Source organism: Carlito syrichta, unplaced genomic scaffold (genome assembly GCF_000164805.1).
Source record: "Carlito syrichta isolate Samal-C Ts95f unplaced genomic scaffold, Tarsius_syrichta-2.0.1 Scaffold301826, whole genome shotgun sequence".
Lineage (NCBI taxonomy): Eukaryota > Metazoa > Chordata > Mammalia > Primates > Tarsiidae > Carlito > Carlito syrichta.
Genome location: NW_007245922.1, coordinates 425,833 through 453,102, shown reverse-complemented (window position 1 = coordinate 453,102; position 27,270 = coordinate 425,833). Strand labels below are relative to the sequence as shown.

The following is a 27,270-nucleotide window of genomic DNA, read 5'->3' as shown; positions in this document are numbered from 1 at the left end:
GCCTTCCAAGTAGCTGGAACTACAGGCGCGCGCTACCACGCCCGGCTAGTTTTTGACTTACTGTAGAGATGAGGTCTCGCCAAGTTGCCTGGACGGGTCTCGAACCCACAGGCTCAGGCAATCCACTCACCTCAGCCTCCCAAAGCGCTGGGATTAGAGGCTGAGCCACCGAGCCCGGCTTCTTTCTTTTTTTAAACTGTTTTTTGGATGTCAGTTAAGAAGGGACTGCTAAGTCTCAAGTGACCTTGGATAATTTCATATTTAAGCTTTAATAGAAAAATGTAGTCACAATCATAATGCCTACTGTATTATAGCAATATGCTTTCATTACAAGTTACTGCCTTAAAAGGATAATGTCTAACATAATCCTTCTGATATACCACAGAATCTTCAGCATTCATTTTACTGGCTTATTTGTATAAGGTACCTGTTAGTTTTTCTTTTTTTATTTTAACACAGTTGAGGTAGATTATATATAAGCTGTTTATTGAGATCTACTGTGTTCTGAACAATGTCCTTGGTAACCCAGAATGTTCTAGAATAGCTGCAGAAGAATTTAGCTGATAAAACAACATCATGTTAATAGATAAAATGTATCTGTGGAAGGGCTAGAAACTGAGACACTTTTGTAAATAGCCAAAAGTTGCATTGCAAAATTTATATTGGAATATCATTAAAAAATCATTTTTCCCATTCAAGTACCATGCACTTAATATCTCTCTCTCCTATCTGCTATTTTTCTTTATTATATTTTGCTGTTCTCATTTATTAAGGTAATCATATGAATAATCATTTCCCACTCTTAATTAAGGAAAACAGCTTTATAAGAAACCTAATTTTTGATTTTCCTTTATATTGGCATGATAAATAGTTTCACCAGTATAAAACTTTTACATTATTCTTAACTCTAAGTGAACTCTTAAGCAGTACAAAGCCAATTTGGATGACAAGGCATAACTTCTTAGGAAATTTAGGTCATAGAACTGAAAGAACTTCTTATCTTTTACTGCTGGAATGAGCCTATCTATAGCACCACTGACACCTGAATTTCCCATTCCTGATACTCAAACACATGAAAAAGTCCAATCTTCATTTGAATAAAATTTTCAATAAAATTAAGAAGTTGTACACATTATTTATTTTGACTGGCTTGTAAAATAAATTTAATTGCTAAAATAGATGGTTCTGGCTCAATGTTGCACAGACAATACCTAGCCTTTAGAAAATAAGGTTTACTTTCAGCTTGCCATATTCGATCTTTTTTTTTCTTTCATGATTTTGTTTTTCTAACTTCTTGTTTTATACATATGTTCATATAAATATAAACTCAGTAGCAGAATGGAGGCACACACATATATATTAAATATATAAATGCAAAAAAGACCACAAATATAAGCAGAAATTGGCCTAGGCAGTTTTAACACAAAAGGCCACTTAGTAATTATACAAAGGCAACTATAAAAAAAAGTCTAAAATTTTCCAAAAAGATCCTAAACTACTGGTTAAAATTATTTTTAAATACATATGCGCTATACATGAGATTATAAAACAACGTGGAAAGTCCTGTTTCAAACCATTTACCTAAAGGAATTTAATGCAACTATATATGAGATTGCTGTTCAAATATTCTTAAACTGTATTTTCCAAAAAAAAAAATTAGGTGGTCACACGTTCAGAAGGAAGAGTCCATACACTTACCCTGAGGGATGTAAAGCTGGAAGATGCTGGAGAGGTGCAACTAACAGCAAAGGATTTCAAAACTCAAGCCAACCTCTTCGTGAAAGGTAACTATGAGGCTTCTTTTGAAATACAGGTGTAGTGTAGAGGCTCATGAATAATGCCAACTCTCAACGGTCTCTGTGTGATGAGTATACAGATTATAAAAATCAACCAAATATGCAAAGGCCTAATTTTATTTTTTTTGGACTAACAAAATACTCCACGAACCATTTTTTTAAGAGTCAAAGTTGACTAGCATAGGCTTTTTTTCTTCTGTTTGTCCCAATTGTTTTTAATGTACATCCTAAATGTTCAAAAACCAGTTGTAGGAAACACTATTATCAAGCTAGGGTTCCATCACTTTATTAACTAAGAGTTGGCTATTATTTCCTCGCTGCTTCATAGTTTTTAAAAACCAATTTTCCTCTGTCTATACAAATAATGATATAGCATCATTATTAGAGGAAACTGTCTAAATGGAATCAAAACTTACAAATGAAATTTAGAAGAGAAAAGTTCTGGAGATGCCAGAGGAAGGTTGAGGAGGTACCAAAACTCTTGGTGAAGGAAAGGAAAAGTAGCTAGGCTAATGAGTATCATTCTTTCAGAGCCCCCAGTTGAATTCACTAAGCCTCTTGAGGACCAGACGGTCGAAGAGGGAGCTACTGCAGTATTGGAGTGTGAAGTCTCCAGAGAAAATGCTAAGGTGAAATGGTTCAAAAATGGGACAGAAGTCCTCAAAAGCAAGAAGTATGAAATTGTTGCTGATGGCAGGGTCAGAAAACTTATTATACATGACTGTACACCAGAGGACATTAAAACATACACTTGTGATGCTAAAGATTTTAAGACTTCCTGTAACCTGAACGTCGTGCGTAAGTATTCTTCTTACACAGGACTTTTCATTTGCAACTCTTTGATAACAACAGCAACAAAACACTTTTTGCATGCCTTTCTGGGCCTAACTGCATTTCTTGGCAACTTCTACTATTGATATGAACCTAACCTAATCCTTTATATGCTTAAAGAAGAAAAAAAGAAAGTCTTTATTGTTATGTCTGGTCTGATAAAAGACAGATCCATCACTTTGCGTTAAGCTTCTTTTCTGTCACTGAGTAGTGAGCAGACATGTTCTTTGTCTACATGGTATAAGCCTACTGTATGAATATCCTTATGTAGATAAGGAAAAGCTGAATTAAAAAGATAACTAAGGAACCCTGATTTTTAAAAGAAAATAACTTCCATATGAAAGGAAAATGAATTTTCAGGCGTGGGGAACAAATGGAAAATGATCATGAAATTTCAGTTTGACTAGGAGCATACTAGAGGTCAGCTATAATATGACAAAGCCCATTCATGTAACTAATTCAACCTCCGAGAATAAGAATGGACAAGATGGAGTGAGGCTCAGATTCTGTGAGTCCTGGACTCTTTGAATGAAGATAACTCTGAATATTTTTAGCATTACTTCTTCCTCCGGTGAAAATACAACATCTTTTTAAAAAATGCCACATGCTAGCTCATTTGTTTCATTCATTCCTTTGTCCATTGATGACACTTTTGAATGCATGTTTTTGTGCAATACATGTTTGTTTGGTTTGGTTGCTTCCCATCTGTCAACAGCTATAACCTAGTGGCTTTTTGCTACACATATCTTGTGCTCCATTATTCTTTCCACTGTGTGATTGCTCTGCTTGAGCTCATGTCAAAGTAGCTTCCTGGGTTTCCTTCCCCTCATTGTCTTCTTCCACTCCAAGAAGTCACAGCCGCAATGAGCATGTCTTCCAGCCTATTTGGCAGCGTTTGTCCCAGAATTGCATTGATCAAGAAAGGTCATCTTGGGAAGGACTCACAAGGAGTTCTGAAAGAAGGAAGGGCAAGGGGGCAACTCCCCAATACTGTACATCGACTGAATTAATTTTGGAGCCAAATGAAATAGCAGATGTAAAACTCAAATTGCCCTCCTGCACAAAACGCATTGCTTTGTTGCACTAATAGGTTTTATCCCTGACATATGTGATGTCTTTACCACTGACTTTTCTTCAAAAAGCTGAACGTATGTGACTTCAATTACAGACTTGTGCCTGTTAGCCACACATAAGTCTGGCCATAATGCTTCAAGCTGTATTATCATTGAATTCTGCTAATTTCTCAAAGACTATGCTGGCTGCCTTAAAAAGATAGTGTTTCTTTTGACAATATCTTTCAACTCTGGTGCAGCACCAATGAAGATTTTTCTTCTAGCTATTATTCAAAAAAAACTTCAATGACTCTCAAATATATATAAAGAGTGTGTGTGTGTGTGTGTGTGTGTGTGTGTGTGTACACACACTCACAAATTGGACATATGGCATGCCACGTAATTTTATGTGAACTACAGAGATATATAAAAAGCAAAGTATCATACCTGAGTGGTAGCTTCAAATGATGTCAAAGTCAGTTGCAGCCTTTACTATGGAAAAGCCCTACAAAAGACCTTTTTCTTAATGTATACCATAGTAATGTCAGAGTAAATTTCTAGAAACCTCATTTTGAATTCTGATGACATTCTCTTACAGCTCCTCATGTGGAATTCTTAAGACCACTCACAGATCTTCAAGTTAAAGAAAAAGAAATGGCTCGATTTGAGTGTGAAATTTCCCGAGAAAATGCGAAGGTCTGTCATTATATACCTGTTATCTTCTATTGCCAAATACTTTATATTTACTTGTGACCTAGCCAAAATGGAAAAAAAAAAGTTAGTCAAACCTTTCTCTCATCATCACTGTTAAAGATTATTTCAGTAAGAGATATGTACTTTTTAAGCATTATTCATTTACTGTTACTGGGAAACACTGGACTCACAAATCAGGAGATTTCGATAGTATTAGTTTAAACCATATGGAATTGCTGTTTTTATTGATCAATAATAGCCAAATGTCTCAACTAATTATTTCTTGTTGCCATTAACTGCCATTGGCAAGTTCCTCCATTGGCAAGTTTGAGTCTCAATTTACACAGCAAAGGAGTTGGTCTGTATGATGTCTAAGACCGCCTATGGCCTTAACCTTATAAGATCCTATTGTTTATATAATAGTTACTGATAATAGTATCCTAGCATCTCACTTAACAGTACTTGGTCAGATTGTTGTTGCTTTTTTTGGGGTTTACTTATATTCATGTCTACCAACTTGGTTCTTCTTCATACTATGAAGTCCTAATGGTAGCTTTCAGAAAAACTCAGGATCAATGTTCCTCTTAGGGACACTCATGTGAAGGACGACAAGAAAAGTGATAGATCTATTTATCTTAAATATAGGTCCAGTGGTTTAAAGATGGTGCTGAAATTAAAAAAGGTAAAAAATATGACATCATATCCAAGGGAGCAGTGCGCATTCTTGTCATAAACAAGTGTCTGCTGGATGATGAAGCAGAATATTCCTGTGAAGTAAGGACAGCAAGAACTTCTGGCATGCTGACAGTCCTGGGTAAGAGTGAAGTCATTCTTTTCAGAAGTATAAGAAGAAATTATCACTTCCAGTTTAATTCAATGTTGCTTTCAATTCTTCTTGCAGAAGAAGAAGCTGTCTTTACCAAAAATCTTGCCAACATTGAAGTTAGCGAAACAGATACTATAAAACTGGTTTGTGAAGTCTCCAAGCCTGGAGCAGAAGTAATTTGGTACAAGGGGGATGAAGAGATCATTGAAACGGGAAGATATGAAATACTTACTGATGGACGAAAGAGAATCCTGATTATTCAGAATGCTCACCTTGAGGATGCCGGCAGCTATAACTGTCGACTCCCAAGTTCTCGAACCGATGGCAAAGTCAAAGTACATGGTATGAAAATTGCAATGAATAACACTTCATTTTTAACAGCTCGTGCTTGTTACAATGCTATAAGAAAGCAATTGGCAGTAGTATGAAACTGTCAGGGGAGGGGGGTGGGATTGGCAGTTGAGGGAAACCGCTAGGGGAGGGAGGGGCATACCTCATCAACAAGGGTACCTGCATGATCAATGTTTATATACCTAACCCTGAAATGTACCCCACATCTTTATAATAAAAATTTTAAAAATAAAGTACAAACATGTAAGCTTCCAATATCTTGCAACTTTTTCTTTCCAGAACTTGCTGCCGAATTTATCTCAAAGCCACAAAACCTTGAAATACTTGAAGGAGAAAAGGCTGAATTTGTCTGCTCTATATCAAAGGAAAGCTTTGAAGTCCAGTGGAAGAGGGATGATATGACACTTGAATCTGGAGATAAATATGATGTTATTGCTGATGGTAAAAAGAGGATCCTAGTTGTGAAAGATGCAACATTGCAAGATATGGGCACTTATGTTGTCATGGTTGGGGCCGCCAGAGCAGCAGCTCACTTGACAGTAATTGGTAAGTTGTTCTTGCCTTTTGAGTGTTTTTGTGTCTGCACTTACCACTTCACTCTTTCCCCATACTATAAAGTCTTGTTGGTTGCTTTCAGAAAAACTCAGGATCGTAGTTCCTCTTAAGGACACCCGGGTGAAGGAACAACAAGAAGTTGTCTTCAATTGTGAAGTCAATACTGAAGGTGCCAAGGCCAAATGGTTCAGAAATGAAGAGGCCATATTTGATAGTGCAAAATACATTATTCTCCAAAAAGACCTGGTCTACACCCTCAGAATCAGAGACGCACGATTAAATGACCAAGCCAACTATAATGTGTCTCTGACTAATCACAGAGGTGAAAATGTTAAAAGTGCAGCCAACCTCATAGTAGAAGGTAAATAATTTATATGGCATTAGAGATTTTTTTGCATCAATTTATATTATGAAAACAATTAAAATTAATTATTTTCATTCTCCTTTACAACAGAGGAAGACCTGAGGATTGTCGAACCTCTTAAAGATATTGAAACAATGGAGAAGAAATCTGTTACATTCTGGTGCAAGGTGAATCGTCTCAATGTAACACTAAAGTGGACCAAAAATGGAGAAGAAGTGGCTTTTGACAACCGTGTATTATATAGAATTGATAAGTACAAACACTCTCTAATCATTAAGGACTGTGGCTTCCCAGATGAAGGAGAATACATTGTCACTGCAGGACAAGATAAATCTGTTGCCGAGCTTCTCATCATAGAAGCCCCCACAGAATTTGTGGAACACTTGGAAGACCAGACAGTCACTGAGTTTGATGATGCTGTCTTCTCCTGCCAGCTCTCCAGAGAGAAAGCAAATGTAAAATGGTACAGAAATGGGAGAGAAATCAAAGAAGGCAAAAAGTAAGCTAAGTTTTCTTATCTCAATTTCTGTAGCTATGTATATACTTTTGACAATTGCATGGACATTATGCAAGCTAACTGATGATTCATTCTCTTATTTAGATACAAATTTGAAAAAGAAGGAAGTACGCACAGACTCATTATAAAAGACTGTAGGCTGGAGGATGAGTGTGAATATGCTTGTGGAGTAGAAGACAGGAAGTCTCGAGCAAGACTCTTTGTGGAAGGTACATATTAAGTGAAATGACAATTCTAATATCAGTTACCAGTTTTTTTAAATTGTTAATCAAAATACAGATATACTTGTATTTATTTCACATTTTCTTTCCAGAAATTCCTGTTGAGATCATCAGGCCTCCTCAAGATATTCTTGAAGCCCCTGGGGCTGACGTTGTCTTTTTAGCTGAGCTCAACAAAGATAAGGTGGAAGTCCAATGGCTGAGAAATAACATGGTTGTCGTCCAGGGTGATAAACACCAGATGATGAGTGAGGGAAAGATACATCGGCTACAAGTTTGCGACATCAAGCCCCGTGACCAGGGTGAATACAGATTTATTGCCAAAGACAAAGAAGCCAGAGCTAAGCTTGAACTGGCCGGTAAGTCCCTTTCTTTTATTTTAAAATATCCTCACAATATCACACATATTATATAGATTTCAGATTTCAGGTTATTTACTGAGATCATCCTTGTGAGAGCCTTTAATTTCTAGGAATCCCTACCCGCATGTTAATTGTTCTAATTTCTCTCACTACAAAGTAAGTGTCCTGAGTAAGGAAATAGATAGCAATTATCTTTACTCGGACAGTTCCTGGCACATGGTGGGTGGTTAGTAAGTACTAGAATTAACCTAACATCCTGAGAGTCTTCCCAAACCTAAAGACAGCACCGTACTCTTCTACTTTCCAAACCCCTGTGTGTCTTTTAGGTGACCAAGACATCTTTTTGTCATGAAAAAGTCATGTTCTTCTTGCACATAAAAGAGTTTGTCTAGTTTATCTTGAACTAAGCATGCAGTGTCTACTCTACCAACAAAACAAAACATGTTTTGCACTATACTGATTCTCTGTTGTTACCTGTGGCAAAGAATGGAAATTTTATAATTTTATACCATCCTCAAAAAAAGCTATGAGAATGCTAAGCCAGTTAGCATTCTCTGTTGTGAAGTTTCTGTGGCATACTTCTAAGATTTTGCAACCAATATCTGCTAACAAATGAATAGTAAAGAAAATATGATATCATTTGACTTCAGTAAACAGTCAAAAGCATTCATGTGTTATCTTTCTCACTAGCTGCACCGAAAATCAAGACAGATGATCAAGACCTTGTGGTTGATGTTGGCCAGCCTCTGACAATGGTGGTGCCGTATGATGCCTACCCCAAAGCAGAAGCTGAGTGGTTTAAAGAAAATGAAGCTTTATCTACAAAAACTGTGGATACTACAGCTGAACAAACTTCTTTCAGAATTACAGAAGCCAAGAAAGAAGACAAAGGAAGATATAAAATCGTGCTTCAGAACAAACATGGAAAAGCAGAAGCATTCATCAATTTACGAGTTATTGGTAAGCTCTTTTGTCACTTGGACTTAATTGGCAAAGCACAACTTAAAGGCAAGAAGCACACTAAAAAATCTTTTATATGTGCCTTTCAGATGTTCCTGGACCAGTACGTAACTTAGAAGTGACAGAAACATTTGATGGTGAAGTGAGTCTTGCTTGGGAAGAACCATTAACTGATGGTGGAAGCAAGATCATAGGTTATGTTGTTGAAAGACGTGACATCAAGAGAAAGACTTGGGTTATGGCCACTGACCGTGCAGACAGCTGTGAGTTTACTGTCACTGGACTACAGAAAGGAGGAGTCGAGTACCTGTTTCGTGTGAGTGCAAGAAACAGAGTTGGCACTGGTGAACCAGTAGAAACTGACAATCCTGTAGAAGCAAGGAGTAAATATGGTAAGAAGTTTTTAAGTAAATTGCAAACAAGCTTATGTTTGCTTTCATCCCCAGTATAACCCAAAACTGATGTTTTCTTCTTCTGTGGTGAAACCCAGATGTTCCAGGCCCTCCTTTGAATGTGACCATCACTGATGTGAACAGGTTTGGTGTCTCACTGACATGGGAACCACCAGAGTATGATGGAGGTGCTGAGATCACAAACTATGTCATTGAATTAAGAGACAAGACTTCTATCAGGTGGGATACTGCCATGACTGTGAGAGCTGAAGACCTGTCTGCAACTGTCAACGATGTAGTGGAAGGACAGGAGTACAGTTTTCGGGTCAGAGCTCAAAACCGAATTGGAGTTGGAAAGCCAAGTGCAGCCACCCCCTTTGTCAAAGTTGCTGATCCCATTGGTAAGCTCATCAAAAAAAGGAAATAATTACTGCCTGAAATCCAGGAATTAGGACTATCAATTTAAATAAATCAAATTAAATTAAAGTTAATAAAAAGGTAGAACATCAGAACAATTTGAACAAAATTGTTGAAGCCCAAACTGTGCCTACTTTTATTCAGTGAATTCAGTAAATCTGTTATTTTAATAAGGATGATAAAATTGATGACAGCACTGTCTTAATAAATTGTCACTAAATTAATTGGTATACTCCAATTTTTTCTTTCATTCCAGAGAGACCAAGTCCTCCTGTGAACCTAAATTCCTCAGATCAGACTCAGTCATCTGTTCAGCTCACATGGGAACCACCTCTGAAAGATGGAGGAAGCCCAATATTAGGCTACATAATTGAAAGATGTGAAGAAGGAAAAGATAATTGGATTCGTTGCAATAAGAAACTTGTCCCTGAACTGACTTACAAGGTAGGGAATTTGCATCTAAAAAATGAATATTCAATGTATCATCTTGGACTTTAACGTATATGTTTTTAACAAGTGTTAATTCATAATTTTAGGTTACTGGATTACAAAAAGGAAATAAATATGTATATAGAGTATCTGCAGAAAATGAAGCTGGTGTTTCAGATCCATCTGAAATTCTTGGTCCTCTCACTGCTGATGATGCATTTGGTAAATGGATATTTTATTAGATTTGGAAACAGTACATAGCACTTTGGGTTTAACACAGACTTAAATGTGGTACTGGGAACTCATTAAATTTTCTTCTTTGCAGCTGAACCAACAATGGATTTAAGTGCATTTAAAGATGGTCTGGAAGTTATTGTACCAAATCCCATCAAGATTCTGGTTCCAAGTACAGGCTATCCAAGGCCAACTGCCACCTGGTGTTTTGGAGATAAGGTACTGGAAGCAGAGGACCGTGTGAAAATGAAGACCTTATCTGCCTATGCCGAGCTTGTCATTTCTCCAAGTGAACGTCCAGACAAGGGCATTTATACACTGAAGTTAGAAAATCGTGTGAAAGCGATTTCTGGGGAAATTGATGTCAATGTAATTGGTAAGGAACTAAACTTTCATCATCTAAGATGATTTGGCAGTATTAAACAATGATCCAAAATATTAATGATACTGACTTGTGATTGAATTTTTTTTTTTTTTTAGCTCGCCCAAGTGCACCCAAAGAACTGAAATTTGGTGATATAACCAGAGACTCAGTACATTTGACTTGGGAGCCACCTGATGATGATGGAGGAAGTCCGTTAACAGGATATGTTGTTGAAAAGCGCGAAGTCAGCCGGAAAACATGGACTAAAGTGAGTTCTGAGCAGTGATGCCCGAACTCCACAAATGAGAGGGGGGAGATTCCAAAAGACTGGGATGCCACGCAGAACTTTTATGTGCCACATGTTTTTGCCTTTACTTCACTAAAAATGTACCTAAAACTTTTTATAAATGCATTGGTGCTAATACTTCCTCCAAACTTCAACCAACGTTTGGTATAATTGCCTCATTTTGAGAACCTTACCAAATTTTCAGCCAGAGTTGTAAAAAATTAAAACACGACTTACCTGCTCACTTGGTACCTGATAAATACCCAGTATGCCTGTATTAAGCTATAAGTTATTCTAAGGAAAGTGTTTCTTTCCCTGGTGGTCACTCTTCTCATTCTACTAGAATACCTTAGTTGGCCTAATCTGCCATTTTTTCCTCCTTCTCTTTATACTAGTTACTATTCTTTAATCTGATTTAAAATCATATTTCTAATCACTAAATTTTTAATCAACATCTCATTTGCCATCCCTTTAAATGTATATAAGCTATGAAACAGTTTTTCCCTATATTGAGGGTCAAATATTATCATACATCTTACTTTGCAATTTTTTCCTAACGATATTAATATAAGAATAATCCTTAGCGTTGAATACAACTTCCATATGTATCCCTGGTCATGGTAAAGATCTTTCTGACTTGGGGAAGGGGGATTTGGAAAACAACTAATTAACTGTATTTCTCTGTCCCAGGTTATGGACTTAGTGACTGACCTAGAATTCACAGTTCCTGATCTTGTTCAAGGAAAAGAATATTTATTTAAAGTCTGTGCTCGTAATAAGTGTGGCCCTGGAGAACCGGCATATGTGGATGAACCTGTAAATATGTCAGCTCCTGCAAGTGAGTGAATTCTTGATGATTTCTTACCTAATCTTGTGTTACCTGTTTTTGCTTTTAGACTTGAAGTTATGGGTCAAGGCAGGGGTTGGTAATCCGGAGATAACTTCATAGGTGGCCTGTCTCAGACTGATCCTTTCTCTTTCAAATGTTATAGCGGTCCCTGACCCACCAGAGAATGTTAAATGGAGAGATCGAACAGCCAAGAGCATCTTCTTAACGTGGGATCCTCCTAAATATGACGGTGGTTCACGCATCAAAGGATATTTAGTTGAAAAATGTCCACGTGGCTCTGATAAATGGGTTGCCTGTGGAGAACCCGTTGCAGACACAAAGTAGGTTTTAAAAATTATTTGGTACATGAGTAAATGTGTATTCCCACTCACTAAAATGGGCTTTCTCTGTGAAAATTTAACTTAGTTTTTTCATTGAGAATTTTCCTGGTGTGTCTATCTGATTTTTCAAAGTGCTACTTAATGCACTATCTTGTTCAAAGTCTTCATTACAATATTGCAATGAAAATGTACTCAGTTACACTATTGAAGCAATTCAGATTTAATTTAAAGAATAGTTTCAGCTGGGCTCAGTGGATTTGCCTGAGCCCGTGGATTCGAGACCCGCCTGGGCAACTTGGCGAGACCTCATCTCTACAATAAATTAAAAAATTAGCCAGGTGTGGTAACGCACGCCTGTAGTTCCAGCTATTTGGAAGGCTGAGGCGGAAGGATCGCCGGAGGCCAGCAGGTCAAGGCTGCAGTGGCCAGGAGCGGCCACTGCACTCCAGTCTTGGTGACAGAGTGAGACTCCAACTCAAAAAATTAAAATTAAAAAAGAATAGTTTTATACCAGAGTATAAATTTTGGAAAGATTATGAATACTACACAGTGGAACGAATGATCTACATGATAGTAAAATATCTTGTTTTGTTTTCTGACAGAATGGAAGTGACAGGTCTCGAGGAAGGCCAATGGTATGCCTATCGCGTGAAGGCCTTGAACAGGCAAGGCGCTAGCAAGCCAAGCAAACCCACAGAGGAAATCCAGGCTGTGGACACACAGGGTACTTATGTCTGGTTTTTGTCCCATCAGTCAAGTCTCTGACCTTAATTCTGTTTGAACTTGCTAACATCATAAATAATATTTTCCAATTCAGAGGCCCCAGAAATCTTCCTCGATGTGAAGCTCCTTGCTGGTCTCACTGTAAAAGCCGGAACTAAGATTGAACTTCCTGCCACTGTAACTGGAAAACCTGAGCCTAAAATAACTTGGACAAAGGCGGATACGATTCTGAAGCAGGACAAAAGAATTACCATTGAAAATGTTCCTAAGAAATCCACAGTGACTATCGTTGATAGTAAGAGAAGTGACACTGGTACATACATCATTGAGGCTGTGAACGTGTGTGGACGGGCCACTGCTGTGGTGGAAGTGAACGTCTTAGGTAAGGGAATCTCTCATTTTAAAAGGGACAAACTCATGTTAGTCACTTCCTTGAATAAAACATGGTAAACAAACAAAAAAAATGTTTCTTTCTGCATGTGTAATACTACCCACAGATAAACCTGGACCACCAGCAGCTTTTGACATCACAGATGTAACCAATGAGTCATGTCTTCTAACATGGAACCCACCACGGGATGATGGTGGCTCTAAGATCACGAACTATGTTGTGGAGAGAAGAGCAACTGACAGTGAAGTGTGGCACAAACTCTCGTCCACTGTTAAGGATACAAAATTCAAGGCAACCAAATTAACACCCAATAAAGAGTACATCTTCAGAGTTGCTGCAGAAAACATGTATGGTGTTGGTGAGCCGGTTCAGGCCACACCAATAACAGCCAAATTTCAGTTTGGTAAGTTTTTCAATCCACTGTTAAAAACAAAAAAAGATGCTTATTTCCAACTTGCATTAGGGGTCATATCTTTATACCATTATCCTGTCTATAGATCCACCTGGGCCTCCAACTCGCCTAGAACCTTCTGATATCACTAAAGATGCAGTGACTCTCACATGGTGTGAGCCAGATGATGATGGTGGCAGCCCAATCACTGGATACTGGGTTGAAAGATTAGATCCTGATACAGATAAATGGGTTAAGTGCAATAAGATGCCAATAAAGGACACAACATACAGGTATGCCCGTAATCTCCATCAAGATTTTAGAAGAGGAGTATATTTAAGTTTTTACTCTTTAGTATTACTTTTGATTATACATGATTATATATTACTACACAATTTTAAAGATTATTTTTACTCATATTTTCTATAATCACATAATTTCAAAAACGACACACATTCCATTCAAGGACATGTCTTAGTTTACGATAAAATATTAACTTTCTGGAAGTTTCAAAGTGTTTGGCCCTCTAGTACATTATGATAGTATCATTATTATAGATATTGCCATTATATGGGTACATATGGCCAAATCTAAAGCGTGTACTCATTAAAAAATGATTTAAAATTTATATTAAAATACATCTAGTCATATTTCCAAATCAGTTTTTTACGATTTAAATAAATTCATCTCATCTATATAAAACAAAAATAGTTTCTGCTTTTTACCATGATGTTAAACATTCACTTTGTTCCTAATCCAGAGTGAAAGGTCTCACCAATAAGAAAAAATACAGATTCCGAGTATTGGCTGAAAATCTTGCTGGACCTGGAAAGCCAAGTAGATCAACTGAACCAATCTTAATAAAGGATCCTATAGGTATTATTTATATAATTTCTTGTGGCTACTTTAAAGTTTATATAAACTCTGTTTGGACATACCTAAATAATGATTTCAATGGTCTGCAGATCCTCCGTGGCCCCCTGGAAAACCAACTGTGAAAGATGTAGGCAGAACATCATTAGTGTTGAATTGGACAAAGCCAGAACATGATGGAGGAGCAAAGATTGAGTCTTACGTAATTGAAATGCTGAAGACTGGAACAGATGACTGGGTCAGAGTGGCTGAAGGGGTTCCCACCACTCAGCACTTGCTCCCAGGGCTCATGGAAGGGCAGGAATACTCATTCCGAGTAAGAGCCGTGAACAAGGCTGGAGAAAGTGAACCCAGTGAACCCAGTGACCCCGTGCTTTGCCGGGAGAAGCTATGTAAGTTACTCTTAATGCCTGGGGCATATAAATTCTTCTAATGTCTGAGAACTACAATATGATAAAATATGAAAATCTAATTACTATTATTCCTCCTTGCTGTATTATCTCCTAATTCAGTGAAGACTGACCATTGGACAATAAAAACTTGAATTTATTTTTCCTTCTTATTCAGATCCTCCATCACCACCTCGCTGGCTTGAAGTTATTAATATCACAAAGAATACAGCAGACCTAAAATGGACAGTTCCTGAAAAAGATGGAGGGTCCCCAATCACCAACTACATCGTGGAAAAGAGAGATGTCAGGCGAAAAGGCTGGCAAACAGTGGACACCACTGTCAAGGATACCAAGTGCACAGTGACCCCACTGACTGAGGGCTCTTTATATGTGTTCAGAGTTGCTGCAGAAAATGCTGTAGGACAAAGTGACTACACTGAAATTGAGGACTCCGTCCTGGCCAAAGACACCTTTAGTATGCTCTCTAATGTAACCTTTGTGACAACATTTGCTAGAGACTATCACTTTCCCTCTGGTTTTTCTAATCATTGATTATTTTGCCTTCAGCCACCCCTGGACCGCCCTATGCCCTGACAGTGGTTGATGTGACGAAACGACATGTTGACCTAAAGTGGGAGCCACCGAAAAATGATGGTGGAAGACCCATACAGAGGTAGAATTTAGATTAATTTATAAAGAATAACTTACAGTTGGCTGAAAATTCTTACCTTTGCTTTTTTTTTCTTTAATACTAATGAAATACTTTGTTATGACAATAGATATATCATTGAGAAGAAAGAAAAGTTAGGTACCCGTTGGGTGAAAGCTGGAAAGACCGCAGGTCCTGACTGTAACTTCAGAGTAACTGATGTCATCGAAGGAACAGAGGTCCAGTTTCAGGTTCGAGCAGAAAATGAAGCTGGAGTTGGTCACCCAAGTGAACCCACAGAAATCCTATCAATTGAAGATCCAACCAGTAAGTAGTACTGACTATACAAAGGATATTGCCTAGAACTTGATGATAAGACTGTGAATGTGAATGTTTCGCTCTTTTCACAGGCCCTCCCTCACCGCCACTTGACCTGCATGTGACTGATGCTGGGAGAAAGCACATTGCCATTGCTTGGAAGCCTCCAGAGAAAAATGGTGGAAGTCCTATTATAGGATACCATGTTGAAATGTGTCCAGTGGGCACTGAGAAATGGATGCGAGTTAATTCTCGCCCAATAAAAGACTTGAAATTCAAGGTTGAAGAAGGTGTTGTTCCTGACAAAGAGTATGTTCTGAGAGTGAGAGCTGTCAATGCTGTTGGTGTCAGTGAGCCATCTGAAATCTCGGAAAACGTGGTTGCCAAAGACCCAGACTGTAAGGACACAGTATCTTTTATAGTTAATAAAATAGACTTTATTCATGCATTGCATTTTGACATAACTCTTTTTTTATCTTTTGAATTACATCTTACAGGTAAGCCAACAATTGACCTGGAGACTCATGACATTGTTGTTATTGAAGGTGAAAAGTTAAGCATTCCTGTTCCCTTTAGAGCTGTCCCAGTTCCAACTGTTAGTTGGCATAAAGATGGCAAGGAAGTTAAAGCAAGTGATAGATTAACAATGAAGAGTGATCACATCTCTGCACACCTTGAAGTTCCCAAGAGTGCCCACGCAGATGCTGGAGTTTACACCATTACACTGGAGAATAAGCTCGGCTCAGCAACTGCCTCAATCAACGTCAAAGTCATCGGTAATTATTCTTTGATGAAACACCAGACATTCTTCACAAGTTGAGGAAATTAGTTAACTTTATAGTGCTAGTATAAATGGCATCACGAATTGGCCATTTGTAGACTAAATGTCTTTTCAGATAATTTCTTTCAAGAAGTAAAACAATTCTAAAGAGATGAAACCCTGATTAGACTAATGTATGTCGGTTTTAATTATTTGCATGTGAAACACTAATTTAAATAAAAGATATAGCATACCCAAAGAATGTTGAAATGACCAATATTTATTTCTTAATTGTATAAATTTACATTTTCCATAGTGTTCTCAATCACAAGTAGTAACATTTTATGCCCTTCTCCCAACCCCCACCCCGATGATGTTTAGAAACTTTTTTCTAAAAAAGACCAATTTTTCTTGGCACAAAAACTCAAGGGAGTCTTACCACCATTTAGTAGTTGAGAGCCAAGGATGCTAAATGCTCTTCAGTGTGAGGGACATTTTAACACATGAAACATTGTCCTATCCAAAATGCAAAAGCCCCACTTAGAGACAGTGAGTTGCTGATTTTTTTTAAGAGTACATGAAATAATTACCAATTTTATTTGTAATAGGCCTTCCTGGACCATGCAAAGATATTAAAGCAAGTGACGTGACCAAGAGTTCTTGTAAGTTAACCTGGGAACCTCCAGAATTTGATGGTGGAACCCCAATTCTTCATTATGTCCTGGAACGCAGAGAGGCTGGGAGGAGGACATACATACCAGTCATGTCTGGTGAGAACAAACTGTCTTGGACTGTGAAGGATCTTATACCAAATGGTGAATACTTCTTCCGTGTTAAAGCAGTCAACAAGATTGGTGGAGGCGAATATATTGAACTGAAAAATCCGGTCATTGCTCAAGATCCAAAGCGTAAGTTTGGGCATGGATGTATTATGGCTCAGAATCAATAGGCAATATTTTTGTTTTAAGAAGATCGTTTTCCCAGTAGTAATAGTTTTTATCTTATTCTTCAGAACCTCCGGATCCACCTGTAGATGTTGAGGTTCATAATCCTACAGCTAAGGCCATGACTATTACATGGAAGCCACCTTTGTACGATGGTGGGAGCAAGATAATGGGTTACATCATCGAGAAGATTGCTAAGGGTGAAGAAAGGTGGAAGAGATGCAATGAACACCTGGTACCAATCCTGACCTATACAGCAAAAGGACTCGAAGAGGGAAAGGAGTACCAATTCCGTGTGCGAGCAGAGAATGCTGCTGGTATTAGTGAACCTTCTCGGGCCACTCCTCCAACAAAAGCTGTAGATCCTATTGGTGAGTTTAATGGATTTGCCATTTTCCCATTGCAAAATAAATAAAAATAATGTTGTGTCAGATCTTTTTATCAGAATTGAAAACAATTATTGTTTTTGACCATGACAGATGCCCCCAAAGTCATTCTGAGAACAAGCCTAGAAGTAAAACGAGGTGATGAAATAGCACTTGATGCCACTATTTCTGGATCTCCTTATCCAACTATTACATGGATAAAGGATGAAAATGTTATTACACCAGAGGAAATTAAGAAGCGAACAGCACCCCTGGTTAGGAGGAAGAAGGGTGAAGTTCAGGAAGAAGAACCATTCTTCCTGCCTCTGACAGAGCGTTTGAGCATTGACAATAGTAAACAAGGAGAATCTCAGCTACGTGTCCGAGATTCTCTCCGACCTGATCATGGCCTGTATATGATCAAAGCTGAAAATGATCATGGTACCGCAAAAGCTCCTTGTACCGTCAGTGTGTTAGGTAAGTAGTGAAAACTATACTTTCCAATGGAAAAAAACTATTTAAGAGTTTTACTAAAACATAAAAATAAGAAGTTTGGGAAGAGTTAAAAAAAATTGGGAAATTGCTCCAACAGTTTACCCTCACACACATTTTAATCATCTGGCCATGTAAAAGGAATGAACTGACCTTATTATTTACTATCTAATGTGATACACAGATAGATATGGGAGAAACAGAAGTCAAGTCCAAGGAGCATAATGACATTTACATTTTCCAAAGAAATTGTTTCTACACAATTCTTTAAACACTCTTCTCTTTAAAAATATTAGATATACCAGGACCTCCAATCAATTTTGTATTTGAAGATATTAGAAAGACCTCAGTCCTCTGTAAATGGGAACCACCCCTTGATGATGGTGGCAGTGAAATCATCAACTACATTTTGGAAAAGAAAGACAAAACAAAACCTGACTCAGAATGGATTGTTGTCACTTCAACACTTAGACACTGCAAATATTCAGTAACAAAACTGATTGAAGGAAAAGAGTACCTCTTCCGTGTAAGAGCTGAAAATAGGTTTGGACCTGGACCACCATGTGTTTCAAAGCCATTTGTAGCTAAAGATCCATTTGGTAAGTGGTTTCCTCTAGCATTTAAAAGTGTTTCCTTTTACCATATACTTTGGTATACACATTATCACACTTGTAAAATTGAATTTTTATGTCATATTAGGGAATTAATTCAAATATGTTATTCTTATTATCAGAACCACCTGATGCACCTGATAAGCCCATTGTGGAAGATGTTACAAGCAACAGTATGTTAGTGAAATGGAATGAACCAAAAGATAACGGAAGCCCCATCTTGGGCTACTGGCTTGAAAAACGTGAGGTTAATAGTACACATTGGTCTCGTGTCAACAAGAGCCTCCTGAATGCTTTAAAAACCAAGGTAGATGGCTTATTAGAAGGACTCACCTATGTCTTCAGAGTATGTGCCGAAAATGCAGCTGGACCTGGGAAGTTCAGTCCACCTTCAGATCCCAAAACAGCACGTGATCCAATATGTAAGTTATTCCTGTAGAAGGTAGTGATAGAGCAAACCACTGTACATTTCAACACCATCAGTGAGTGTGACTTGTGTTTCTTCATTCATTCTAGCTCCACCTGGTCCACCTATCCCAAGAGTCGCTGACACTAGCTCTACAACTATTGAACTAGAATGGGAGCCCCCAGCTTTCAATGGTGGTGGAGAAATTGTTGGCTACTTTGTTGATAAGCAGTTGATTGGTACAAATGAATGGTCACGCTGCACAGAGAAGATGATCAAGGTCCGTCAGTACACTGTCAAAGAAATCCGAGAGGGTGCTGATTATAAACTTCGTGTGAGTGCTGTCAATGCCGCAGGGGAAGGACCACCTGGAGAAACAGGACCTGTTACTGTGGCTGAACCACAAGGTACTTAAAAGTTATTTGATTAAAATTATGGATATTTTCTCAGTATGGGACTTTTTTTTTCTTTCATCTTTCTTGGCTAATATATGGCTATCCTCTTTCAACAGAGCCTCCAACTGTGGAGCTGGATGTATCTGTCAAGAATGGAATACAGATAATGGCTGGGAAAACTCTTAGAATTCCTGCTGTGGTAACTGGTCGTCCTGTGCCTACAAAAGTATGGACCATAGAAGAAGGGGAGCTGGATAAAGACCGCGTTGTCATAGAGGACGTTGGAACCAAATCTGAACTAATTATCAAGAATGCATTGAGAAAAGACCACGGCAGATATTTGATTACAGCTACAAATAGCTGTGGTTCCAAGTTTGCAGCAGCCAGGGTAGAAGTTTTTGGTAAGGAACACTGCATGGATTTTCATTAAGTGTTCCAAAATGATACAATCTTATTACATTGAATTTTTTGTTTTGTTTGTTTTTCAGATGTCCCTGGTCCAGTGCTTGACTTAAAACCTGTTGTAACAAACAGAAAGATGTGTCTACTTAACTGGTCTGATCCAGCAGATGATGGAGGAAGTGAAATAACTGGCTTTATTATTGAAAGAAAAGATGCCAAGATGCATACTTGGAGACAACCAATAGAGACTGAGAGATCTAAATGTGACATCACAGGTCTACTTGAGGGGCAAGAATATAAGTTCCGTGTTATTGCCAAGAACAAGTTTGGCTGTGGCCCTCCTGTTGAAATAGGACCAATTCTTGCAGTTGATCCATTAGGTAAAAGAGGTTTTCATTTTACTTATAAATTAAATGGTGTTTTGCTTCAAGTTATGTCACTTATTTACTGAACTTTATGGCATCAAACTCTTAACAGTCACAAGGTCTATAGCCAGAGTGTAATAAGCAAAATAAAGCAAATAACTACTAGCAATTTTAAGGACACTATGCTTGCTATAATTTCAATGTAATTTTTGACTCTTAAGTACATAAATCATGAACGGTTTTGTGTACTGAAAAACTTGGATCAACTGGGGCTTAATAATAACCTGGAAATAGTTTAGAAGTATTAAATCTTTCCAATAAAATACGCTGGAGTAGGTTTAAAAAAAAAAAAAAATCTATAATCAACATATGTATACCTAACCCTGAATTGTACCCCACATCTTTATAAAAAATTTTAATATCTAATACAGATAGTTCACTGTTTTTCTAAAAGATTATGGGACAGATAATTACCTTAGGACAAATGCCTTAATCTTCCTCTACCCTTAAAGAATACCCATGCTGGAAGGACAGGGAGACCCAAAACCAGAAAGAACCTCCAAAAAATTCTTAGAAAATTCTTTCACTGCTAACCCCTGAAAAAAATAGAAAGAAAGAAATGACATCCTACATCACTGTTACAGTTCATCTGCAAATGTCTGCTGTATCTCAAACTGTGCCAGAAGCATCAGAACAGAGCTGGGCTTCCACTGTTTCTGGTTGCAATAACAGTCAACTAGTGTCTAGTTTCACCATCAAACCTTACTTTCTTAATTCTGTTCTTTGGAATGTAAAATCACAGCAGCATTACATAAATTCTCTTTCCTTCATATTTTAAGCCTACACATGAGGCAACATGACAGTGTATTCAGTAGACATATCCACTGTCTGTTCACTAAAGAAGCAGCACTTTGCCCTCAGCTGATCACTCAAAACAAAACATCACAGACCTACTTTCCTAGATCATTAGGATTAGAAGCTTTCCCAGTAACAGAGGTAAACAATCTAAAATGCTAAGTATAAAAAAAGCTGCTGGGCTTGATGGCTCAGTTTGTAATCCCGCACTTTGGGAGGCTGAGGTGAGTGGACTGCCTGAGCCCGTGGATTCGAGACCCACCTGGGCAACTTGGCGAGACCTCATCTCTACAGTAAATTAAAAAATTAGCTGGGCATGGTAGCGTGCGCCTGTACTTCCAGCTACTTGAAAGGCTGAGGCGGGAGGATCACCGGGGCCCAGCAGGTCGAGGCTGCGGTGGCCGGGAGTGGCTACTGCACTCCAGTCTGGGTGACAGAGTGAGACTCCAATTTAAAAAAAAAAAGCATATGTGTACCTTGATTTATTTTTAATCAATCATCTTAATGAAAAGTTTGCTAGAAAACATTCTGTCCATATGAATGTCTATAATTCTGGAAGCTGACAAGTTTGGGGAAGGATTTTAAAAATGGATGTGAGGTTACGCCAAACAGAAGTCTATCTTTTGCATAATTAGATTGAAATGAATTATTGTTTCTTATGTGAATATTTAGCTCATACTCATAAATTTAACTTGCCTCTGGCTAAAGGTCCTCCAACATCTCCCGAGAGGCTCACGTATACAGAAAGGACAAAGTCCACCATTACCCTTGACTGGAAAGAGCCCCGCAGTGATGGTGGCAGTCCCATCCAAGGATATATCATTGAAAAAAGACGTCATGACAAACCTGATTTTGAAAGAGTTAACCAGCGACTCTGCCCAACCACATCTTTTCTGGTTGAAAACCTTGATGAACACCAAATGTATGAGTTCCGTGTCAAAGCTGTCAATGGAATTGGTGAAAGTGAACCATCCCTGCCTCTCAATGTAGTTATACAAGATGATGAAGGTGTGGAATCGGAATATAATAATAATTTTAACACACTTTACAGTTCTGCCTTTATCCCATAAGTTGAGAAAAAGTATTCTTATGACCTCGCTATTTTTTTCCCTTTCCCTTCTCTTTGCAGTACCTCCAACTATTAAGTTGCGTCTGGCTGTTCGAGGAGACACTATCAAAGTTAAGGCAGGAGAGCCTGTCAACATGCCCGCAGATGTGACAGGTCTGCCAATGCCGAAGATTGAGTGGTCTAAGAATGAAACTGTGATTGAAAAACCCACTGATGCACTTCAGATAACCAAGGAAGAAGTATCCCGAAGTGAAGCAAAAACTGAGCTTATCATTCCCAAAGCAGTCCGGCAAGACAAAGGCACTTACACAGTTACTGCTTCCAATCGCCTTGGCTCAGTCTTCCGAAATGTTCACCTTGAAGTTTATGGTAATGATGTACTTTCTTATATCAAAAAGACATCCAGTGTCTGTTCGAGAACTGCCTTCTTCAATCTCCTCTGTTGATTTCTTCCAGACCGCCCATCCCCACCAAGAAATCTTGCTGTTACTGACATCAAAGCTGAATCTTGTTGCTTGACATGGGATGCCCCTCTTGATAATGGTGGCAGTGAAATCACCCATTATGTCATTGACAAACGTGATGCAAGTAGGAAAAAAACAGAATGGGAGGAAGTCACCAACACTGCTGTAGAGAAAAGATATGGGGTAAACTCTTCTAGATGTCTTAATGTACACATTTTAAAGAATGACTCTGATTTGACACCATTTTACTATAATCTTGGAATTTAATAATTAGATTAAAACTACACATACGCAAAAGCTGTTATTTTGTTATGATAGTGTTTAGCACCATGTGCTAGTAAATATTAAGTAAACGCTTAGTAAATACTGTTTGATATACAGATACTTTTAATTGAGAGATCTGCTATTCGGTACAATAAATTTACATATTCTTATTTTTAAAAGGCTTTCTTCTTTTCTCTGTGTTCTCATGTTTTGAGTTTATATATTTGTTTCTTCTTACAGTCACCCCTCCCCAAATAAATTGAGTTTTTAAATGAATGAAAATCAACTTACGTATACGCCTTTTAAGAAATTTCTATTCTTCTCATTTCTAGATCTGGAAACTTATCCCCAATGGTCAGTATGAGTTCCGAGTCAGGGCAGTGAATAAATATGGAATCAGTGATGAATGCAAATCAGATAAAGTGGTCATTCAAGATCCATATCGCCTTCCTGGACCTCCGGGAAAACCAAAGGTTTTGGAGCGCACCAAAGGATCAATGCTCGTGAGCTGGACTCCTCCTTTGGACAATGGTGGCTCTCCAATTACTGGCTACTGGCTGGAGAAAAGAGAAGAGGGAGGTGCCTACTGGTCACGTGTTAGCCGAGCACCAATAACCAAAGTGGGATTGAAGGGTGTGGAATTCAATGTTCCCCGTTTGATCGAAGGCGTTAAATACCAGTTTAGAGCCATGGCAATAAATGCTGCAGGAATTGGCCCTCCTAGTGAACCATCAGATCCAGCTCTTGCAGGAGATCCCATATGTAAGTGTGCTCCCATTTCGGGGACTCATTTCTGAAGGGCAAAGTCACTAAATGGATAATTCTGCTCTTAAATTTCTTGTATTTTTCTGTGCCAAATTATTTATGAAAGTAAAAAGACTCATCTTCGACATAGACTATCAGAAGTATTTAGGTATGTGTGTCTGTATATACACACATATACACATAAGTACATACTTAAAAATCATATCACTTTTAAACTCTAGGCTTAAACCTAGTATTTTATGAGAAACCACAATAATAAAAATCTGGACTAAAGTTTCTCTCTACTCTTATACTCTAAATACATTTCTGTCTCATTAGATACTCTGGAAATCATCTATCACACTAAACAGAGCCTCCAGTAGGAATTCAACAAAAAGGAAAATGTTGTTAGCTTTCTATAATATTTTGAATAAAGATATAAGATTCTCAGGCACAGTCTATGAGGTCAAACAAAAGAGAAAATTCTTCTGAAAGATCTATCAGCAGATCAGTTCAAAATCTAAAATGTTGTGGTCTTAATAATCAATGCCATTTACTACATATCTGATTAGATTCTCTATAGAAGAAAAATTCAACTATTTGTTAAAGTTTTATTTAAAATAACCTTAAATGCTATATAGAGCATGAGTATGTATATATAATGAGATAGTCATTCATTTGCAAACTAGAATTGAACATGTGCTATATGCAAGGATCTATACTAAGCACTGGAGGAGGAAGGACTATGATTAAAAAGACAGATGGACTAAAAGAATTTCTGTAATTGTAAAGCACTCTCAGAAAAGCGAAGGACTGTTAAGTGATTATGGTAAACATTGATCCTGCCCCTAAAGAGCATTAAGATTAGCTTGTGTCCAAAGACTTACCAGCTAATGATGAAATCATTTTTCCATTTTCACATTATGATAAATTAAAATAAGTTTTCTGTAAAAATACTGTAAATTGCTTCAAAGGATTTCAAAATTAGAAGCTTTCCACAAATCATGTGTAAATAAAATGTAAATCAAGTTAGAGATAGGAAGTAGTCTTTCTATCTCCAGTCAGTTGTTTGCTTCCTCAGTTTTTGCATTAATGCTGAAGGAAAATAAACTATTTCATTTTTTTCTCTTCTCTAGATGGTAATGTATTTTCTTTTAGCATTCCTATTTTAATATTTTAATAGATTGAAATAATATATAATAATGTATAGTAAAAGATTATTATGGTATATAAATCTAGCATTCCATCACCTTCACAATATGTTTTTTTTTTTCCTCTTATTAGATCCACCTGGGCCACCTTCTTGCCCAGAAGTTAAGGATAAAACAAAGTCAAGCATCTCACTAGCATGGAAACCTCCAGCCAAAGATGGTGGCAGTCCAATCAAAGGATACATTGTAGAAATGCAAGAAGAAGGTACTACTGACTGGAAAAGAGTAAACGAACCAGACAAACTTCTAACTACCTGTGAATGTGTGGTCCCTAATCTGAAAGAACTCAGGAAGTACAGATTCAGAGTGAAGGCTGTCAATGAAGCCGGTGAATCTGAACCAAGCAGTACAACCGGGGAGATCCCTGCCACTGATATTCAAGGTACTTGTACTTACTTAATGTATGCGTTCATCTTGTGATGTTATTATGAAACTGATTAATTTACTGGAGATATGTCAATTACTTTTTTTATAAATATGAGCTAAATTCTGTTGTATTATTCATAATATTACAGAGGTACCAGAAGTTTTCATTGACATTGGAGCACAAGATAGTCTGGTTTGTAAAGCTGGCTCACAGATTAGGATTCCTGCTGTCATCAAGGGACGTCCAACACCAAAATCATCTTGGGAATTTGATGGAAAGGCAAAGAAGGCAATGAAGGTAAGAAAAATCACAATTCTTCTGTGTCTCTCATTGAATCACCATAAAGAGTATTTACACTACGACTGACTATCCTGTTTTCTAATAGGATGGTGTTCACGATATACCCGAGGATGCACAGGTAAAAATAATAATTGAAATAATTCAGACTATAGTTAGCTTCAGTACTGCTATTATTTAATTCAATGTGTGACTACTATTTTCTTTGTGCAGCTGGAGACTGCTGAAAACTCATCAGTAATTATTATTCCGGAGTGTAAACGATCTCATTCAGGCAAATACAGTATCACAGCCAAGAATAAGGCAGGACAAAAGACTGCAAATTGCAGAGTTAAAGTCATGGGTAAGAAAGACTTTTAAAGTTGCTATAGAATAAGAACAAATTATTTTTAAACATATAAGGAACATTGTTTATATTGTTTTTATTTGCATCCGACAGATGTACCAGGCCCACCCAAAGATCTGAAAGTCAGTGACATCACAAGGGGTAGTTGCAGACTTTCATGGAAAATGCCAGATGACGATGGAGGAGACAGGATCAAAGGCTATGTTATCGAGAAGAAGACTATTGATGGAAAAGCCTGGACCAAAGTCAATCCAAACTGTGGAAGCACTACGTTTGTAGTGCCTGATCTCATCTCCGAACAGCAATATTTCTTCCGTGTGCGAGCAGAAAACCGTTTTGGTATTGGCCCACCAGTAGAAACCATTCAGAGGACCACTGCCAGAGATCCTATATGTAAGTTTTAAAATCTAAATTTGAAATATCTTCTCAAAATTGAAGTGTATTGTTGTAAACAATGCTGAATACTTCCTTTAACTATTTTTGAAGATCCTCCTGATCCCCCTATTAAACTCAAGATTGGCCTCATAACAAAGAACACGGTACATCTGTCATGGAAACCTCCAAAAAATGATGGGGGCTCCCCTGTGACCCACTATATTGTTGAGTGCCTTGCATGGGATCCTACTGGGAAAAAGAAAGAAGCATGGAGACAGTGCAATAAGCGTGATGTGGAAGAACTGGAGTTCACCGTTGAAGACCTCATAGAGGGTGGAGAATACGAATTCAGAGTCAAAGCTGTCAACGCTGCAGGAGTCAGCAAGCCTTCAGCCACTGTTGGCCCTGTGACTGTCAAAGACCAGACATGTAAGTACCAATGTATTGATCAAGAATATCCTTTTAATGTTTGCTTTCTGAGATACTTAACAACAGTCCAAAATTAAAAGAGATACAGCTGTATATTGGGAAGCTACCATGGGTTGAGTGTAGACACAGGCACACTGCTCAATTACTCATTCCTTTAATTTCCACAGAAGTGTCATGTATGTTTCCTTGCCTGTTACCTTTTTCCTATTTAATGATGTTTGTGGTTTTCTTAATGAAATTTTCTCCATGGCAGGCTGTTTTGTTTACCAGAAGTTAAAGCAATTTCTCTGTATGCCCCTCAAAGGGGGCAGAAATTAACCAACCATTTGCTTAACAACTACTGAGATTCATTTATCTTCACACTCAAGTTTCCTTTTCTCTCTATGAGAAAAAGATATATCCATTTTAATAGATAAAATATACATACAAATAGGGTAGGAATTCTCTAAGTATTGTTACCATCGCTGCTGCTATTCTTTCTTCTATGTTTTCGAAGGCTGTAGTTACTACCCTTATTGCATATTCCCATACTAAATTTGTAGAAAATGGAAA

At 37.8% G+C, this 27,270-nt stretch overlaps 1 protein-coding gene across 6 annotated transcripts in view; it reads left to right on the top strand.

The window, feature by feature from the left end:
• Nucleotides 1–27,270, top strand: part of TTN (titin) — a 275,101-nt gene that overhangs the window by 172,720 nt on the left and 75,111 nt on the right. For all 6 annotated transcript variants that reach the window (XM_021711039.1, XM_021711037.1, XM_021711038.1 and 3 more), the window contains 48 exons: nucleotides 1,661–1,784; nucleotides 2,328–2,594; nucleotides 4,278–4,375; nucleotides 5,018–5,186; nucleotides 5,274–5,540; nucleotides 5,829–6,095; nucleotides 6,187–6,465; nucleotides 6,559–6,967; nucleotides 7,070–7,194; nucleotides 7,299–7,565; nucleotides 8,259–8,528; nucleotides 8,618–8,920; nucleotides 9,019–9,321; nucleotides 9,594–9,781; nucleotides 9,874–9,988; nucleotides 10,092–10,376; nucleotides 10,481–10,632; nucleotides 11,341–11,488; nucleotides 11,643–11,820; nucleotides 12,423–12,544; nucleotides 12,638–12,925; nucleotides 13,041–13,337; nucleotides 13,432–13,618; nucleotides 14,086–14,201; nucleotides 14,291–14,590; nucleotides 14,766–15,065; nucleotides 15,158–15,263; nucleotides 15,370–15,566; nucleotides 15,650–15,955; nucleotides 16,055–16,333; nucleotides 16,926–17,225; nucleotides 17,330–17,632; nucleotides 17,741–18,103; nucleotides 18,415–18,717; nucleotides 18,852–19,151; nucleotides 19,246–19,542; nucleotides 19,647–19,931; nucleotides 20,019–20,312; nucleotides 21,861–22,160; nucleotides 22,282–22,590; nucleotides 22,678–22,868; nucleotides 23,282–23,711; nucleotides 24,978–25,286; nucleotides 25,420–25,568; nucleotides 25,657–25,689; nucleotides 25,782–25,911; nucleotides 26,008–26,307; nucleotides 26,401–26,718. In XM_021711039.1, the coding sequence (XP_021566714.1) occupies nucleotides 1,661–1,784; nucleotides 2,328–2,594; nucleotides 4,278–4,375; nucleotides 5,018–5,186; nucleotides 5,274–5,540; nucleotides 5,829–6,095; nucleotides 6,187–6,465; nucleotides 6,559–6,967; nucleotides 7,070–7,194; nucleotides 7,299–7,565; nucleotides 8,259–8,528; nucleotides 8,618–8,920; nucleotides 9,019–9,321; nucleotides 9,594–9,781; nucleotides 9,874–9,988; nucleotides 10,092–10,376; nucleotides 10,481–10,632; nucleotides 11,341–11,488; nucleotides 11,643–11,820; nucleotides 12,423–12,544; nucleotides 12,638–12,925; nucleotides 13,041–13,337; nucleotides 13,432–13,618; nucleotides 14,086–14,201; nucleotides 14,291–14,590; nucleotides 14,766–15,065; nucleotides 15,158–15,263; nucleotides 15,370–15,566; nucleotides 15,650–15,955; nucleotides 16,055–16,333; nucleotides 16,926–17,225; nucleotides 17,330–17,632; nucleotides 17,741–18,103; nucleotides 18,415–18,717; nucleotides 18,852–19,151; nucleotides 19,246–19,542; nucleotides 19,647–19,931; nucleotides 20,019–20,312; nucleotides 21,861–22,160; nucleotides 22,282–22,590; nucleotides 22,678–22,868; nucleotides 23,282–23,711; nucleotides 24,978–25,286; nucleotides 25,420–25,568; nucleotides 25,657–25,689; nucleotides 25,782–25,911; nucleotides 26,008–26,307; nucleotides 26,401–26,718 (11,626 nt within the window). The remainder of the gene's footprint in view (nucleotides 1–1,660; nucleotides 1,785–2,327; nucleotides 2,595–4,277; nucleotides 4,376–5,017; nucleotides 5,187–5,273; nucleotides 5,541–5,828; nucleotides 6,096–6,186; nucleotides 6,466–6,558; nucleotides 6,968–7,069; nucleotides 7,195–7,298; nucleotides 7,566–8,258; nucleotides 8,529–8,617; nucleotides 8,921–9,018; nucleotides 9,322–9,593; nucleotides 9,782–9,873; nucleotides 9,989–10,091; nucleotides 10,377–10,480; nucleotides 10,633–11,340; nucleotides 11,489–11,642; nucleotides 11,821–12,422; nucleotides 12,545–12,637; nucleotides 12,926–13,040; nucleotides 13,338–13,431; nucleotides 13,619–14,085; nucleotides 14,202–14,290; nucleotides 14,591–14,765; nucleotides 15,066–15,157; nucleotides 15,264–15,369; nucleotides 15,567–15,649; nucleotides 15,956–16,054; nucleotides 16,334–16,925; nucleotides 17,226–17,329; nucleotides 17,633–17,740; nucleotides 18,104–18,414; nucleotides 18,718–18,851; nucleotides 19,152–19,245; nucleotides 19,543–19,646; nucleotides 19,932–20,018; nucleotides 20,313–21,860; nucleotides 22,161–22,281; nucleotides 22,591–22,677; nucleotides 22,869–23,281; nucleotides 23,712–24,977; nucleotides 25,287–25,419; nucleotides 25,569–25,656; nucleotides 25,690–25,781; nucleotides 25,912–26,007; nucleotides 26,308–26,400; nucleotides 26,719–27,270) is intronic.